We start from the raw sequence: 14,852 nt of genomic DNA on the forward strand, positions 1-14,852 counted from the left end.
GGAGTGGGAACGAAGAGCCAGCAGATGTTACTTTACAATCTCTGCAAACATGTTTCTTACAAGCATTCCATCATGTTTTCAAAAGTTGCTTAAAAGATCACGATGTTTCCTAAAGCTAAAGGGATATAAATCAAGATTTTCCTCATAACACAGTCAAAAATCTTAAGTCATTCAAAAAAAGTGTTTCATTCATTATAAGATCCATGGGTATATTTCAATAGAAAAACACGTTATGTCTTCAATGACTAGATTTTCCATCTAGACCAGGAAAACAGTAGGAGGAAGAAGATAAATAGGATTTGGTGTCTGACTTAAGAACAGTGAAGGTCACTATTGTCACCCAAATATTTTTTAAAAACAAGATTCTGCATCCTGCCTCTACATGCCAGCTGACAGTATATCTTCAGGATTTTCTCTCTGCAAAGTATGTATGGAATGAGTTCTATAGAAATATCATCTGTTTTACACCTCACTCCTTCCAAATAATTTGAGATATGAAGAACCACAAATAAAAATATGTTAAGCACTTACTAAGCCCACAACGCATGTGACACAAGGGGACACACTCAGAACTCAGATCAGAGTAGATCTATAAGTCAAGATCTGTAAGGTAGAGAGATGAATAAGCCAACAAACACAACACAATCCAATGACTCCAGAAGGCAGGTACTTGCATTGTTGCCTGGACGTATAGAGAAAGAAGGGCCTAAAATAGGCCCTTTAGTGTCAGGTAAGGCTTTGGGGGAGAGGACACTACACTGAGATTGAAGGAAGAAAGAGACTGTACAAGCAGAGAAGTGAGGGTCATTTCAGGCAGCCAACATGGCACATGCAAAGATGAAGATACACAAAATAGGCAGCCAGGCTCAGGGAACAGCAAGGAGTTTGTTGTGGCTGGAGGATGTTAGGACAGGGAGAGATATCAGCCTGGAGGAGGGGCAAGGAACCAGATTGTAATAAGCCTTGGAGACTCTGCGAAAGAAGTCTGAACCCTGTCCTGTGCAACAGGGAGCCTTAAGCAGAGTCCAAGTCTGGCTTTAGGAAGATTTGTTTTCAGTACCTGTTAGATGGCCAACCTCACAAAATCATCTAAGGATCCACTCAGGTCACTCATGGCCAGGGCTGGCGTTCAGCAGATGTGCAACAGTATGTGTGTCAGGTAAATAGTATGAAAATATTTCTTCACCAATTGGCAAAGAGCTGCACCTCCATCATCTTGCAGGCTGCACCGGCCCCTCCTATGAGTGCCATCTGGCCACCTCGCTGGTACCTGCTGGCATCAGCCCCCATTCCCATATACTTCCCTCTCCCTTCTACCACCAGACCCCAGCAGGGAGACAACACCCTCGATAGTAGTACTGACACTCCAGGAGGAAAATGTTTGATGTCCACTTTACCCTCTGAGGCTGTGGTCGCCAGCCATCGGACAGCATTCCCTAAGCACACCCTGGCATCGCCTCTCATGAGAATTGAAAATCCCATGATGTATCATATCACCAATATTTTGGGGTTTTTAAAATTTTATTTATTTTGAAAGAGAGCAAGCAACTGCACACACAAGTGGGGGAGGCGCAAAGAGACTGGGAGACAGGGAATCCCAAGCAGGCTCCACAGTCAACATGGAGCCGATGCGGGGCTCATCCCCCAACCTTGAGATCACGACCTGAGCTGAAATCACGAGTCGGTAGCTCAACCCACTGAGCCACCCAGGTGTCTCTTCATCACCAATATTTTGTACTTAAAGCCCTCTTCATATCCTCTTTCCTTGCCTTTTCTCACCTTCGACTCATCACTCTCCTGTTTTTTCTATCTATCAAGAAATCATTTGCCTCCTTTTCTTATCTACCTCCTCTAGGAGAGCTGCCATTTATTCCTTCTCAGCCCATACCTCCCTTCTTAGACAATCTTTATTTTTAAATTTTAATTCCAGGACAGTTAACATACTGTTGTATTAGTTTCAGGTGTACAGTACAGTGATTCAACACTTCCATGTCATGTAGTCCTCATCAAGATTAAGTATAATCCCAATTCCCTTTGCCTATTTTATCCATCCCCCCAATCACCCCCCTTTAGTATCCATCAGTTTGTTCTCTATAGTTGAGTCTGTTTTTTTAATTTTACTCTTTTTTCCCCCTTTGCTTGCTGTTTTCTTCCTTCAATGCCATGTATGAGTGAAATCATATGGCAGTTGCCTTTCTCAGACAGGATTATTTCACTTAGCATTATGCCCTCTAGATCCACCCATGACATTACAAGTGGCAAGGTTTCATTACTTTTTTGGCTGAATACTATTCCATTGTATCTCAATACCACCTCTTCTTTATCCATTCATCTGTCAATGGACACTTGAGCTGCTCTTACAGTTTAGTTAATGTAAATAATGCTGCAATAAACAGAGGGGTGCAAATATCCTGGTGAATTAGTGTTTCATATTCTTTGAGTAAATACCAGTAGTGCAATTACTAGATCAATCATAGGATAGTTCTGTATTTAATTTTTTGAGGACCGTCCATACTGTTTATCACAGTGGCTGTACCAGTTTGCATTCCTGCCAACAGTCCATGAGGCTTCCTTTTTCTCCACATCCTCACCAACACTTGTTTTGTCTTGTGGTGTTTTTTTTGTTTTGTTTTGTTTTTATTCCTTTTTGTTTTGTTTTTTGGGCTTTTTTAGAGAGAGTGAGTATAAGTGGGGGAGAGGGGCAGAGGGAGAGAGAGAATTTTTTTTAAGTTTATTTATTTTGATGGAGAGAGAGAGAGAGAGAGAGGGGGACCTTGAATGGGGGGGGGAGGGGGAGACAGAGGGGGGGGCGGGGAGGGATTCCCAAGCAGGCTTAATGTTGTCAGCATAGCGCCTGATATGAGGCTTAAACTCACAATCTGTGAGATCATAACCTGAGCCAAAATCAAGAGCCAGATGCTCAACTGACTGAGCTACCCAGGTGTCTCATTATCTTGTGTTTTGATTTTAGCCACCCTGACAGGTGAGATGACATCTCACTATGGTTTTGATTTGCATCTCCCTGATGATGAGTGATGAGCATCTATTCATGTGTCTACTGGCCACCTGTAGGTCTTCTTTGGAAAATGTCTATTCATGTTTTCTGCCCATTTTTTAATTGGATTATAGTAGGGGTTTTGGTGTTGAGTTGTATAAGTTCTTTATATACTTTGGATACTAACCCTTTATCAGATATGTCATTTGCAAATATCTTCTCCCATTCAGTATGTTGTCTCTTGGTTTTATTAGTTGTTTCCTTTGTTGTACAGCTTTTTATTTTGATGTAATCCTAATATTTTATTTTTGTTTTGATATCCCTTGCCTCAGGAGACATAACTAGAAAAATGTTACTACAGTCAATGTCACAGAGTTACTGCCTATGCTCTCTTCTAGGATTTTTATGGTTTCAGGTCTCACATTTAGGTTCTTTATCCATTTTGGGTTTACTTTCACGTATGATGTAATAAAGTGGCCCAGTTTCATTCTTTTGCATGTTGCTGCCTAGTTTTCCCAGCGCCATTTGTTGAAGAGACTGTCCTTTCCTCACTGCCTATTCTGGTCTCCTTTATCGAAGATTAATTGACCATATAATTGTGGGTTTATTTCTGGGCTTGCTATTCTGTTCCATTGATCTATGTGTCTATTTTTGTGCCAGTACCATACTGTTTTCATTACAACAGCTTTGTAACATAACTTGAAGTCTGGAATTGTGGTACCTCCAGTTTTTTCTTTTTCAAGATTGCTTTGGCTATTCAGGGTCTTTTGTAGTTCCATACAAATTTTAGGATTGTTTGTTCTAGCTCTGTGAAAGATGCTGTTGGTATTTTGATAGGGACTGCATTAAATACATAGATTGCTTTGGGTAGTATTTAACAATACTACCAGTATTGTTACTGGGACAGTTTAACAATATTTGTTCTTCCAATCCAATGGCATGGAATGTCTTTCCATTTGTTTTTGTCATCTTCTGTTTCTTCCACCTGTGCTTTATAGTTTTCAAAGTACAGGTCTTTCACTTGTTTGGTAAGTTCACTCCTAGGTATTTTATTATTTTTGATGCACTTGTAAATGGAATTATTTCCTTAATTTCTCTTTATGGTACTTTGTTATTAGTGTATTTCAGAAACAACCTATTTCTGTGTATTAATTTTGATCCTGAAACATTACTGAATTTATCAGTTCTAATAGTTCCTCAGTGGAGTCTTCAAGGTTTTCTATATATAGTGTCATGTCATCTGCAAGTAGTGAAAATTTTATTTATTCCTTATCAATTTGGATACCTTTTATTCCTTTTTGTATTCTAAGATTGTAATCTTAGATTGTAATCTGGCTAAAACTTCCAGCTGAAGTCCTATGTTGAACAAAAGTGATGAGAATGGACATCCTTGTCTTGTTCCTGACCTTAGGGGAAAAGCTCTCAGTTCTTCCCCATTGAGTATGATGTTGTCTTAGACAAACTTTATTAAAGGGGCAGCCCTTTGAAACATGGTCCCACCCTCTAGGCTACAGCTGATTGGACTGGGTGGACATGGTGACCAATGCTAAGTCAATTAGATTCTCTTTCCTGGGAATTTGGAATTAAGATTCAAAAGTTCAATCGATTCAACTGGTATTATAGGACCAAGCTGGATAGTCATGTGTGCTGAGGGGCCGAGATGAATTTTGGAGAGGGGTGACTATGCGCAAAATGGATCATTGAGTTAAGAAGACAGTCTGCAGTCATAGAAAATCAAAGCATATGTTATCCAGAGAGAGGCAGAGGTATGAATCCCTGTGATTCTTACAAGAGAAAGAACTAGGGAAAGACTAGCTCCCTAATAACCACACAATGCCTAAAAGGTCAGCCACACTCCCTCTAATTGAATTCCAAAAGATTCTCTTGTCACCTTATGATCCTCTCCTTAATTGGATTTCTTTGAAAAAGTTTCAGTCTTGCAACTGATCGCTTATTTAGAAGGCATCCTGTCATTTGTGGATGGTGTTTTCATCTTCCCCATAGAATCAATTCACAATGAACACAGAAAAATGTTTTAATGACGTTGAGTAGCAGCTAAACTTAACAAGAATCCTCATGCCTTAAAACAATTCTCAATAGCTTTAGAAAAATTCTCTGACCAACGTATTATGTAGTGCCAGTCAGGAGAAAGATTCTTTCATCTCAGGGAGGTATTGCTGGCCCGCCACTCCCCTCCTTCATGCTAATGGGAAGAGAGGTGGCAAAAAACAAACAAACAAACAAACAAACAAACAAACCAGGGGGTAACTGTGGAATACTTCAATTTCTGTGTTGAGGTCATCCAGGTGCCTGCCTCCCACTGGGGGTAAAAAGGAATGAACTGAAAAAGGAGTAGAGGTCAAGGGGCACATTCACATTCTCTGACTATTCCCTCTGCTTTCCCTTCTGCTGCCTCAATAGATCTGTCTTGAGCAGCAAGGATGAAGGCTGGAAATTCATTTTTAGAAAGCAAGAATCTTTGGGAGTAAACAAAGCTAACGTATATATAGACTGTTGGTGGTTCCTAAACCAGCAGTTACTAACTACTGCACTGGTTCCTCAAAGTATAAATATAGTTATATTCTTTAAATATTTAAAAATCTTAATATCCTTATAGTTTCTAACACCATCTTTTCAAACAGGATAGCAACCAAAGCCTCAGATTTCTATTACTTCTGGGTTAATCTTTTTAATGACTGTTTCACGGTTTCTGGGTCTCCAAATGTTCAGTATCTTCTAAATGAAAACAATGGGCCCTCTACCAGGGGAATTCAAAGGTTAGAGCCATCCAAGGCAGTTCAATGGGGAAAAAATAGGCTTTTCAAAAAATAGTGTTGGGACAACTAGATATCCACCCGCAAAAGAATGAAGCTAGACACCCCTACTTCACACAATACATAAAAATTAACTAAAAATGTATCATCTGTCTAAATTTCAAAGCTAAAACTCTTAGAAGAAAACACAGGCCTAAATCTTCATGACCCTAAATTAGGCAATGGTTTATTAGTTTAACACCAAAAGTACAAGGGACAAAAGAAAAAAAAGAAATTGGACATCATCAAAATTTAAAACTTTGTGCCTCAAAGGACACCATTAAGAAAGTGAAAAGACAACTCACTGAATGGGAGAAAATATTTGCAAATAACATAGCAGATAAGGGACTCATATTCGGAATACATAAAGAACTTTTACAACCCAACAATAAAAAACAATTAAAATGGGCAAAGGATTTGAGTAGACATTTTCTCCAAAGAAAATATACAAATCATCAATACATTTATGAATTGATGGTCAGTGCTATTAGTCATCAGGGAAATGAAAACCAAAATCACAGAGATACCACTTCACACCCAGGAAGACAACTATTATCAAAAAAGAGAACATAATTGTGGGCAAGGCCACAGAAGAGCTGGCACTCTCAGACATTGTTGGTGGGGTTACACATCGCTTTGGAAAACAATCTGGCAGGACTTCAATAAGTTAAACACACAGTTACCGTATGATTCAGCAAGTCCACTCCTAGGTATATACTCAAGAGACTAGAAAAACGTATGTGTACACGAAGGCAGTGGACACACTCTTCCACTGCCTGCAGGGACAAGCTCACCATTTCCTTAACTTGAGCCAACAAGTGCCTGCTTGGTTCTTTCTGGAGAATTTACAACACGGGGCTAGGAATCACCTTAATGAAAACATCAATTCTCTTAATTTAAGAATTTAATAAATGTAGAGATTACATATATTATTAAAAGTCTATTTCACGGGCTACCTGGGTGGCTAAATTGGTTAAATGTCCAACTCTTGATTTCAGCTCAGGTCATGATCTCACTGTTCATGGGTTCAAGCCCCATGTTGGGCTCTGCGCTCACAGTGAGAAGCCTGCTTGAGATTTTCTCTCTCTCTCTCTCTCTCTCTCTCTCTCTCTCTCTCTCTCTCTCTCTGCCTCTCCCCTGTGCACGTGTGAGTGCTCTCTCTCCCCTTTCTCAAAATAAATAAATAAACTTTTTTTAAAAAGTCTATTTCATAAAAAAAAAAAAGTCTATTTCACCAGCTGAAAATATCACATGGGTTGAAAAAAACACTGGTCAACTGAGTTCTGAAACACACCAGTGAGGTCCCTAAAATCTTGCTGTGGCCTGTGGACCAGAAACAATGGCATCACTTGGGAGATGGTTGGAAATGCAGACTGTCAGCCTTCATATAAGATTCACTGACTCAGAATCTAGATTTTAGCAAGTGCTCAGGTGACTCCTATGAACAAGGATATTTGAGAAGAAATGTTTGCTCTCAAACATTTTAATTACACTTAAGACCAATCCACATATGACAAACTTGCGTTAAACCTACAAGAGGAGCCTGACTGCTGAAGTTGTACAGAGTCTGGTGGCTTACGGATGGTTTTCCATATGGCTTCAGGAAGAGGAAGTCCCAGAAGCAAAAACAGCAAGTCAGCTTTCCCAGCAGCTTCCGTCTTTTGGTGGCAAAAATGTCACCTACATTGCAAGAGTGTTCAGATCCAAATCCTGGTGGGTAGGAGAGGCCCTAGGACAACTCTGCTTAGAGATGCTGTCACGGGACAGTTTTTCAATTACCACAGTATAATCCACATCCCAATTGGCCATTGCCTGTGGGACCAATATCATTCTTTGTAAGAGAGTATATTCTGCTATTACGTTTTTCAAACAATGACCCTTTATGGAGTAACCATATTTTCTAAATAAAAACATAGTCATATATTCTGAATTAAAAATAGACACCCATGATATGATAAGAACAAAGATATCTATCACAATAATTGAATGGAATATTTGTGACTGTCCAGGGAAATCTAGGACATATGGTACCAAGACCCCTGAGGCACTAATGACCTGGATGAGAATTACAACGACCTTGATCCTTCTCTGGGTATCTACACCAGAATTCTGGGTACACCAAGTTGCTCCCCACCCTGGTGCTTTTGCATGTAACCTCTCCTCTGCCATGCCATCTTCACTTGTCTGCCCCATCTCATCCTTCAGGTCTCCACTCTAATGCCATCTCCCTAGAGAGCAGAGAGTTCCAGCTCTGGAATTCTATGACAAGTAGCACCCACCAACCCAGCCCCTCTCTATGATCATTCCCTTCTCAGCACTTTTTACAATCTCTATTTGCCATGTCTTCTTGTTCTTTCACTGTTGGCCTCCCCCACCAGAACGGAGGCAAGAATGTGGTCTTGTTCACTGACGCACTCCCTGCATCTGGTACCTTCTAGAAATTAAATGAGTTTTTGATGAATAAACAAGTAAAATGTACCCAATTTAGAGAATAAATAAATGTTAATAAAAATCACCAAATATACTATAGCTTATTAATAAGAATAACAATAATAAGATCATTTGTGAACAGATCATAAACTTCCATCAGAACCTTTCACTTCATGCTCTTGCAAATGAACAGGATCCAACAAATAGTTGATAGTACTACCGAGATAACTTTGCTTAAATCTTTTTCCTTCTCAGAGCCTCTTCCCTCTCAGAGCCATTCCCTCTCAGAGTGAAACGAGAAGACTATATCTCAGAATTGGGGGAGAGGGAAATGCAAGATGAAATATATATATATATATATATATATATATATATATATATATATATATATATATATTCTGATGCAAAACAGGCACTCAACTCAATATGGGCTTGATCCTTTATAGTTACCCCCGTGCTTCCCTTATTCAAACTGGTCAATGAATACGAAATCACATCTCCAGGCCTTCATGTGAACCTGTTTACTCAACACTCTAGACCCAGCCATAGCTGTTAGAACCCTCTTTTTAAATTCAGCAAGTTCAACTGTGTTTGCAGCACCAATTATTTCAGCCACATCACAATTGAGACTTAATTTAATTTCTAAAGAATACCTCCAGTAGATCATTGTTTCAGGTCATTGTCTCAAAGTTGGTAATGTTCCTGAGGTGAACTTGAACATGGTTCCATTTCTAGACTGAGTTGTAGCAATCTGCTTCAAATGCTCCTGAATAAAGCACCGGACTGATAAACAGAGTTACAAGAAGCAAAAAGCTCCCTAAGTACTCGTTAGAAACAAGGCACAGTGGTAGTGACCACAGCAACTGAGAAAAATAAAGAGTTTGTAAAACAGTGAAGCAATTTTGGAATCAGATTTGGGTTCCAATTCCCATTTGATAGCCTGCTAAATAGTGACCATGGGCAAGATCCTCAACATCTCTGTGCCCTGGTTTCCTCATCAGTACACTGGGGCTAACAACAGTATTGATGTCAGGAAGTTGTTGAGAAGATGGTTAAGGTAAATCTGTACACACATTTAGTGCTGAGTCTGCACTCAAAAAATGTTGGCTCTGGTTATTAAATTGATTCTCATCCTCAAAGATCTTATATACACTTATCAATGAAAATATTCAGAAGGAAAGAATGGTACTAAATGATACATATTAAGTGAGCAGTACTGGTCACGAAAGATGCAAAACTTTAGGAATGCAAGGCACCCCTTCATCTAGGGATGGTAGAAGGTCTCCTGGGAGTGGTAAAACCAAAGCAGATGGGGCCGTGCAGGACTACAGGCCCCCTGCAGCGGGCACTTACTGTTTGCCAAACACAGTGGGGCACCTTGTATGTAATTGCCACAAGCTACAAGGTAGATACCTTTAAATCCCCAATTTATAGATGAGAAGCTGTTTTACGGATAATGGCTGAAGCTCACACAGGTTTAGTCATTTCCCCAAGTCACCCAACCGGTGGCAGATCGAAGTTTAAAATCACCCCGTCTGACAACCCATCACTGTGCCATCGTTGGGAAGAAGGGTTGACAGGAAGATAAATCATTCCATTGTGAGGCAGGAAGGGACAAAGTAATCTTATTAAATGGCAAGTGGGAAGCAAACAATATGTAATTTAAAAAGAGAAAATAAGGGTAGACAGGTGGGTTAGAGCCACAGGGAATGGAAAGCTACGGAGTTTGAGCTTCAGCCTGTGGACAATGAAGAATCTGTTTTGTTTGTGGTTTAAGTGTGTGCTTTTGATCAAATACTACCACCACCACCACTACCAAGAGCATTTATGGAATACCAACTAAGGGCCGGGTCCCAGGCTAAACCATTTGCATACATTACTTCCAAAAGTTACAATTTGCAATTGAGGTATTATTACCTCCATTTCACAAATAAACAAAGCCCTGAGTGGTCAAGCCCCTCACTGGGATGACTCCAGCATGGTGGGGTTCATAAGTGAGTGTGAGCAAAGTCAAAGTCAATACACTTCCCTCTAAAAGAGTACTGCAGAAAAACCTCCCTTGCAAAAGAGAGTGGGGGAAAAAAAGAAAAAGAAAAACAGAGGGAACTAGTCTGAAACAATATACCAATCCAGAGTAAGGAGACAAATGTCTTAAATGGAGTCACTGAAAATGGAAGGGAGGTGACAGAGAGCAAATGTGTTCATGACCTTTTCTTTCATTTACTCCATTTCTGTGTCATGATCTGCTCCCTGAAGTAGAAACCAAGTTAGTAATTATTCCAGTTTCTATTACCAGCCTTGCCTGTAAGCCTGATTTGAGCCCTGTTGTTAGCCTGAGAGCGAACACTGCATTTAGTATTTACCTGTCCTGTCACAGTGTTATCAGGGCTAAAATATGGCATCATCCTCTAATCTGTTATCTGTATTGAAGGGTAATCATTCAAAAGAATAAAACTAAGCCTCCACATCCAATAAATCACATTATGCTTCACATATCAACACTTTAAAAAACCTGATCTAAACACATAGTCTGTCAAAACAGAAGGACACATACGCTTAAGCTCTAATGAGCTCTGCCAAATCCTACATTATTATTAAAGTTCATCGTGAGCTCAGAGGTCACACATTTTTATAAAATGGAATGTGGTATCAATATTTGTTGGGCTGCTTTCTAGTTAATATTCTAGAGAAAGTTGCATAATAAAGCAGTAGGAAATACATGCATTATGAATATATCTTTCAAGCTAAGGCAAAAGCTAAATAGACAATTACTTAACATTATGTCATTTTTCGGAATTAAGAGTTAGGAGCTTGGACATTCATGTAATTTTTCCAAAAACCCAAAACACTTTTGCACTAAAACCTTAGCTATAGTGCTCCTCATTCAATAGCTAACTGCAATATGTTCAGTGGGAAATCAGTAGTAGAACAGGAACACGCAGAGTTGAAATTCATAAAGATAAAAGAGTATAATTTTCCTGTCCAAATCCACAAGTTAATACATGAATATTCCCAACAATTTACAATATTAATTTGAAATATCAAATGTGTTTCTGAGAATAAAATTATGAAAGAAATGGCACCTTGGAGTCTCACTTACTAAGGATAAAAACAAACATGGTTTGTGTACTGCATTCACCAAAAAAAAGATGTATATATAGACACATGTATATACATATATATGTCTATATATATATGTCTAATATCACACATATATATGTCTATACATCATATATACATATTTATGATAAAGCAAAGTAACAGCATAAACAGTCTAATTTTACAGCTCTTAATTACATAATGATCTGTGGTTTGTGGTTTTTAATCTGTTGGACTTAATTTTATTTCTATGTGCAAACACATACGTGGATATTAAAGAATTCTGCTCACCTGTGCATATTCAGACCCAAATATCATGAAACATTTAGCAGTAAAATCCAGTCTCTGAAGGCAGGCTTACCACTACGCCACTATTCAGTGTAAAGATACAACTGCCTTCATAATAGACAGAAGCTAAATCGTTTTTTTTTTTTTCTTTGCATCACTTGAGGCTTCCTGCAAACCCAGTCATATAAACAACTTCCTTCACCTTTTCTTCAAATCTGAGTGTTTAATTAAGCCATATATCATCGCAACCCCTCTAGTCCAGCTGTCTGTCAGAACAGAGGTTTACTGCAACTCCACCCTTTTCCCACCTTCAGCTTCAACAGTGCATTTCATTTTTTTTTCCTATCAGAGAAAAAAATTAAGATGAAGAGTTCCAATCCTCAAAGTAGTTCAGTGAACTGTCACAATAATATCATTTAACCCCAGGGAATTTTCTGTTTAATTGCCACTCTCTCCCTTCCCCCAAAGGGCTACATCTTCTTTCAATGGTGTAATGGAAAGCACCGCATTAAGAAAGACAGAGAGAAAACATAATCGGTTTAAATTTTTAAACATCTAACCTTTTCACCAGTCACTTTTAATCATTTGCACCTGTGACTTTAATAATCAGCCTGGCAATCAGAGGACAGATCTAGGAGAGATGCCCCAATCACAACCATTATTGTATTAAGGAGCAAAGAAGAAAGCGATTTTCTCACATGTGACACGAAGAAAGTTTTACATGTCAGTAACACCCAATCTTGGGAAGAATAGAGCTCCAGGTACTTAAAATCTTCATTTTCTAAAAGTCAAAAGATTTTCTTAAAATATATACCTTACTGTATTTGTAAATATTAAGTTTTTACATTTTGTAACAATTTTTCAACTTTAGGGCTCAGAAAAAGAAAAAAGCTCTAGAATAAGCAGAACATTGGGGGAGGCAGTGAGATGTTTGAACCATTCTCCCCAAGGAGAAATCAAAACCATTACATTATACCACATAACCATTTATTTCTCTCTGCAAGGCAAACTTAGAGCACAGTGGTAATATTCTGAAAATGTGACAGAAGTTCTACATCAGTGAACACACAAGTTTGGAAGGGACAAATATGGTCGCTGTCAGTTGTAGTCTGCCCTCAGCAAGTCAATAGCCCTGTGGGTGAGGCTCCCATATGGAAATCTTCCTTGACTGCCCAAGGCTGCATGGGATTCCCTGTGAACAGCATCTGGACCACACCTTGTTGGGTCACACAAGCAGCTGACAAGAGCTGGAGGAAAATGCGTCTGGTCCAGAGATGAGAGGACAGGGCCAAGAATCAAAATATGCCCCTCTAAAATTTGATGGGGAGGGCCCCTTAAAAAGGCTATTTATCCAGTCATGTTTTTCTAATCAGTCTTGGCCATTCACCGGCAGATGTTGGTCATTCTGGGGACTAACTGGTAGGATTTTGTGGTCCTGCAGCTGCCAGCCTTTCATAACCTCAGTGATGTTGTGGAAGCATCCATTTAGTGTATAAATATGCTTTTTTTTTTTTTTTGCATTAAAACACTACCAAGTGAAATATTAGAGAACAAACTCCCCACCCAGTGCAGAAATTTTCCAGTTTCAAAGCATCTGGGGTGAAGATTCCAAATTACCTGTAGCAAAAATTTCTTCTAGATTTTTTAAAAGCCTCTTGCTTGTTGAGGAACCTACTGAGGAGCCTGCCAAAGATGACACCCACAGTTCAGATTACTGGTCCTACATTTACCTAGTTAGGGCAGGAGGAAGTGTTTGATGGTTACCCAGGATCCTTCCACTTGTAGCAGGAATGAACACCAAAAAAAAAAAACAAAAAACAAAAAACAAAAAACAAAAAAACAACCATCAGGACACTCAACTCCTTAGAGATTTAAAAGACTTCCAGAGGAATAAAGAGGAAAGAAATCTCTCCCTCCCCACCTTCACCCCCCACCCTGTGTGTGCCCTAGCCATGTAATTCCATGCAGTTCCAGAGAGAATCCTTTCCTCCTCAGGGCTCCTAGATCTGACCCCAGCAAAGCCAGGTTGGTCATCCTTCTCCCCACGCTTCCAATCTCCATACCAACCCCTCCCCACCACCTCGGGCCACCTCCTTACCTGATAATGTCGTCGTTGTGTCCCAAGAAGAATTTTTGGCTGTGCTCTCGGGTGTTGTAAACCACCCCGACCCCAGCCACAAAGTAGACCACCTCCTTGCCGGCCGTGTAGTACAGGTTGTTGCGGCACTGGTGACCCCGGTACCCGTACACCCACTCCAGCCGGAGCTGGCAGCTGGGAGCTGTCCGATCCGCCATGATAAGCCGACCCCACTCGTCCCCCGGCTCCCCCGCGCGCGGGTCCGCGGCCCCTGCGCTCCGGGTCTGTCCTCGCCAAGACTCGGGCAGCGGAGGACCTGCAAGGGCTCAGTGTGCAGCGCTGGGCGCTGATTTCCGCGACGACGCACAGACACAGCCCAGTGCGCCGGCCGCCACCATCATCCGCCGCCGCCGCCGGAGATGAGCCGCCAGTGCGCGGCCGCCAGACCCCGCCGGGCGCCCCGGCTCCCTCTCCCCGGGCAAGGCGTCTTCGCGGGCGCCAACACCCGCACGCACACGCCTCACTGCACCTGCGGGCTTCGTCCCCCAGGAGAGGTTCTTGGGGGGGTCACCCCGCCTTTTAAATCAGGGATCTGCATATCCAAACACTGATTACCCAGTTCGCTCACTGAAGTTTGCAGTGCGTGGGGGCTTCGCAGCAGGCAACGGGATTTATTCTGTGACAGCTTTGATTTGACAGAGAACCCGGGTAAGCTTTGCCATCACCATCCTTGGATCCGAAACTGACAGTCTATACCCAGGATGCAGGAGAAAGGAAGAAAGAAACAGATTTTTTGTATAAGTCACCAGTCCAAGAAAATGATCCCCAGACTAAACCAAGGTTTTTGGTTTTTTGTTTTTTTAATTGTCAACTATTCTCCTTCTCCCTCCAGATCCATTTCCTTAATGATATGAAATATGCCCAAAATGCTTCTCGTTGCTGATATGATTGAAGAGAATACTTGCTGTTTCCCCATTAAATCAGGGTGAATATGCAACGGTCATTTTTTTTAGATGCTTCAATTAGTTGTCATGTAAGTATTTTAAAATCACATCCTCCGTGAAACCTCTCTTGACCGAAAAAAATCATGAAGAACTTAGCAGTTCTCACTAATCAGCAACTCCAAGTGCAAGCGTCATGAAAGATTTTT

The 14,852-nt window shown here is 40.5% G+C and overlaps 1 protein-coding gene across 6 annotated transcripts in view; it reads right to left on the bottom strand.

The window, feature by feature from the left end:
- The window catches only part of EML6 (EMAP like 6), a 275,164-nt gene extending 261,225 nt beyond the window's left edge, over positions 1-13,939 (bottom strand). For 4 of the 6 annotated variants that reach the window (XM_040453714.1, XM_040453712.1, XM_040453713.1 and 1 more), the window contains exon 1: positions 13,724-13,937. In XM_040453714.1, the coding sequence (XP_040309648.1) occupies positions 13,724-13,920 (197 nt within the window). In that variant the 5' untranslated portion in view covers positions 13,921-13,937. Of the gene's footprint in view, positions 1-13,723 lie in introns of all 6 variants that reach the window. The other 2 variants (XM_040453716.1, XM_040453715.1) reach the window with 2 other exon arrangements.
- Between the last annotated feature and the right edge of the window lie 913 nt (positions 13,940-14,852).

The sequence above is a fragment of the Herpailurus yagouaroundi genome, unplaced genomic scaffold (assembly GCF_014898765.1).
Source record: "Herpailurus yagouaroundi ecotype Mexico unplaced genomic scaffold, PumYag 210, whole genome shotgun sequence".
Classification (NCBI taxonomy): Eukaryota; Metazoa; Chordata; class Mammalia; order Carnivora; family Felidae; genus Herpailurus; species Herpailurus yagouaroundi.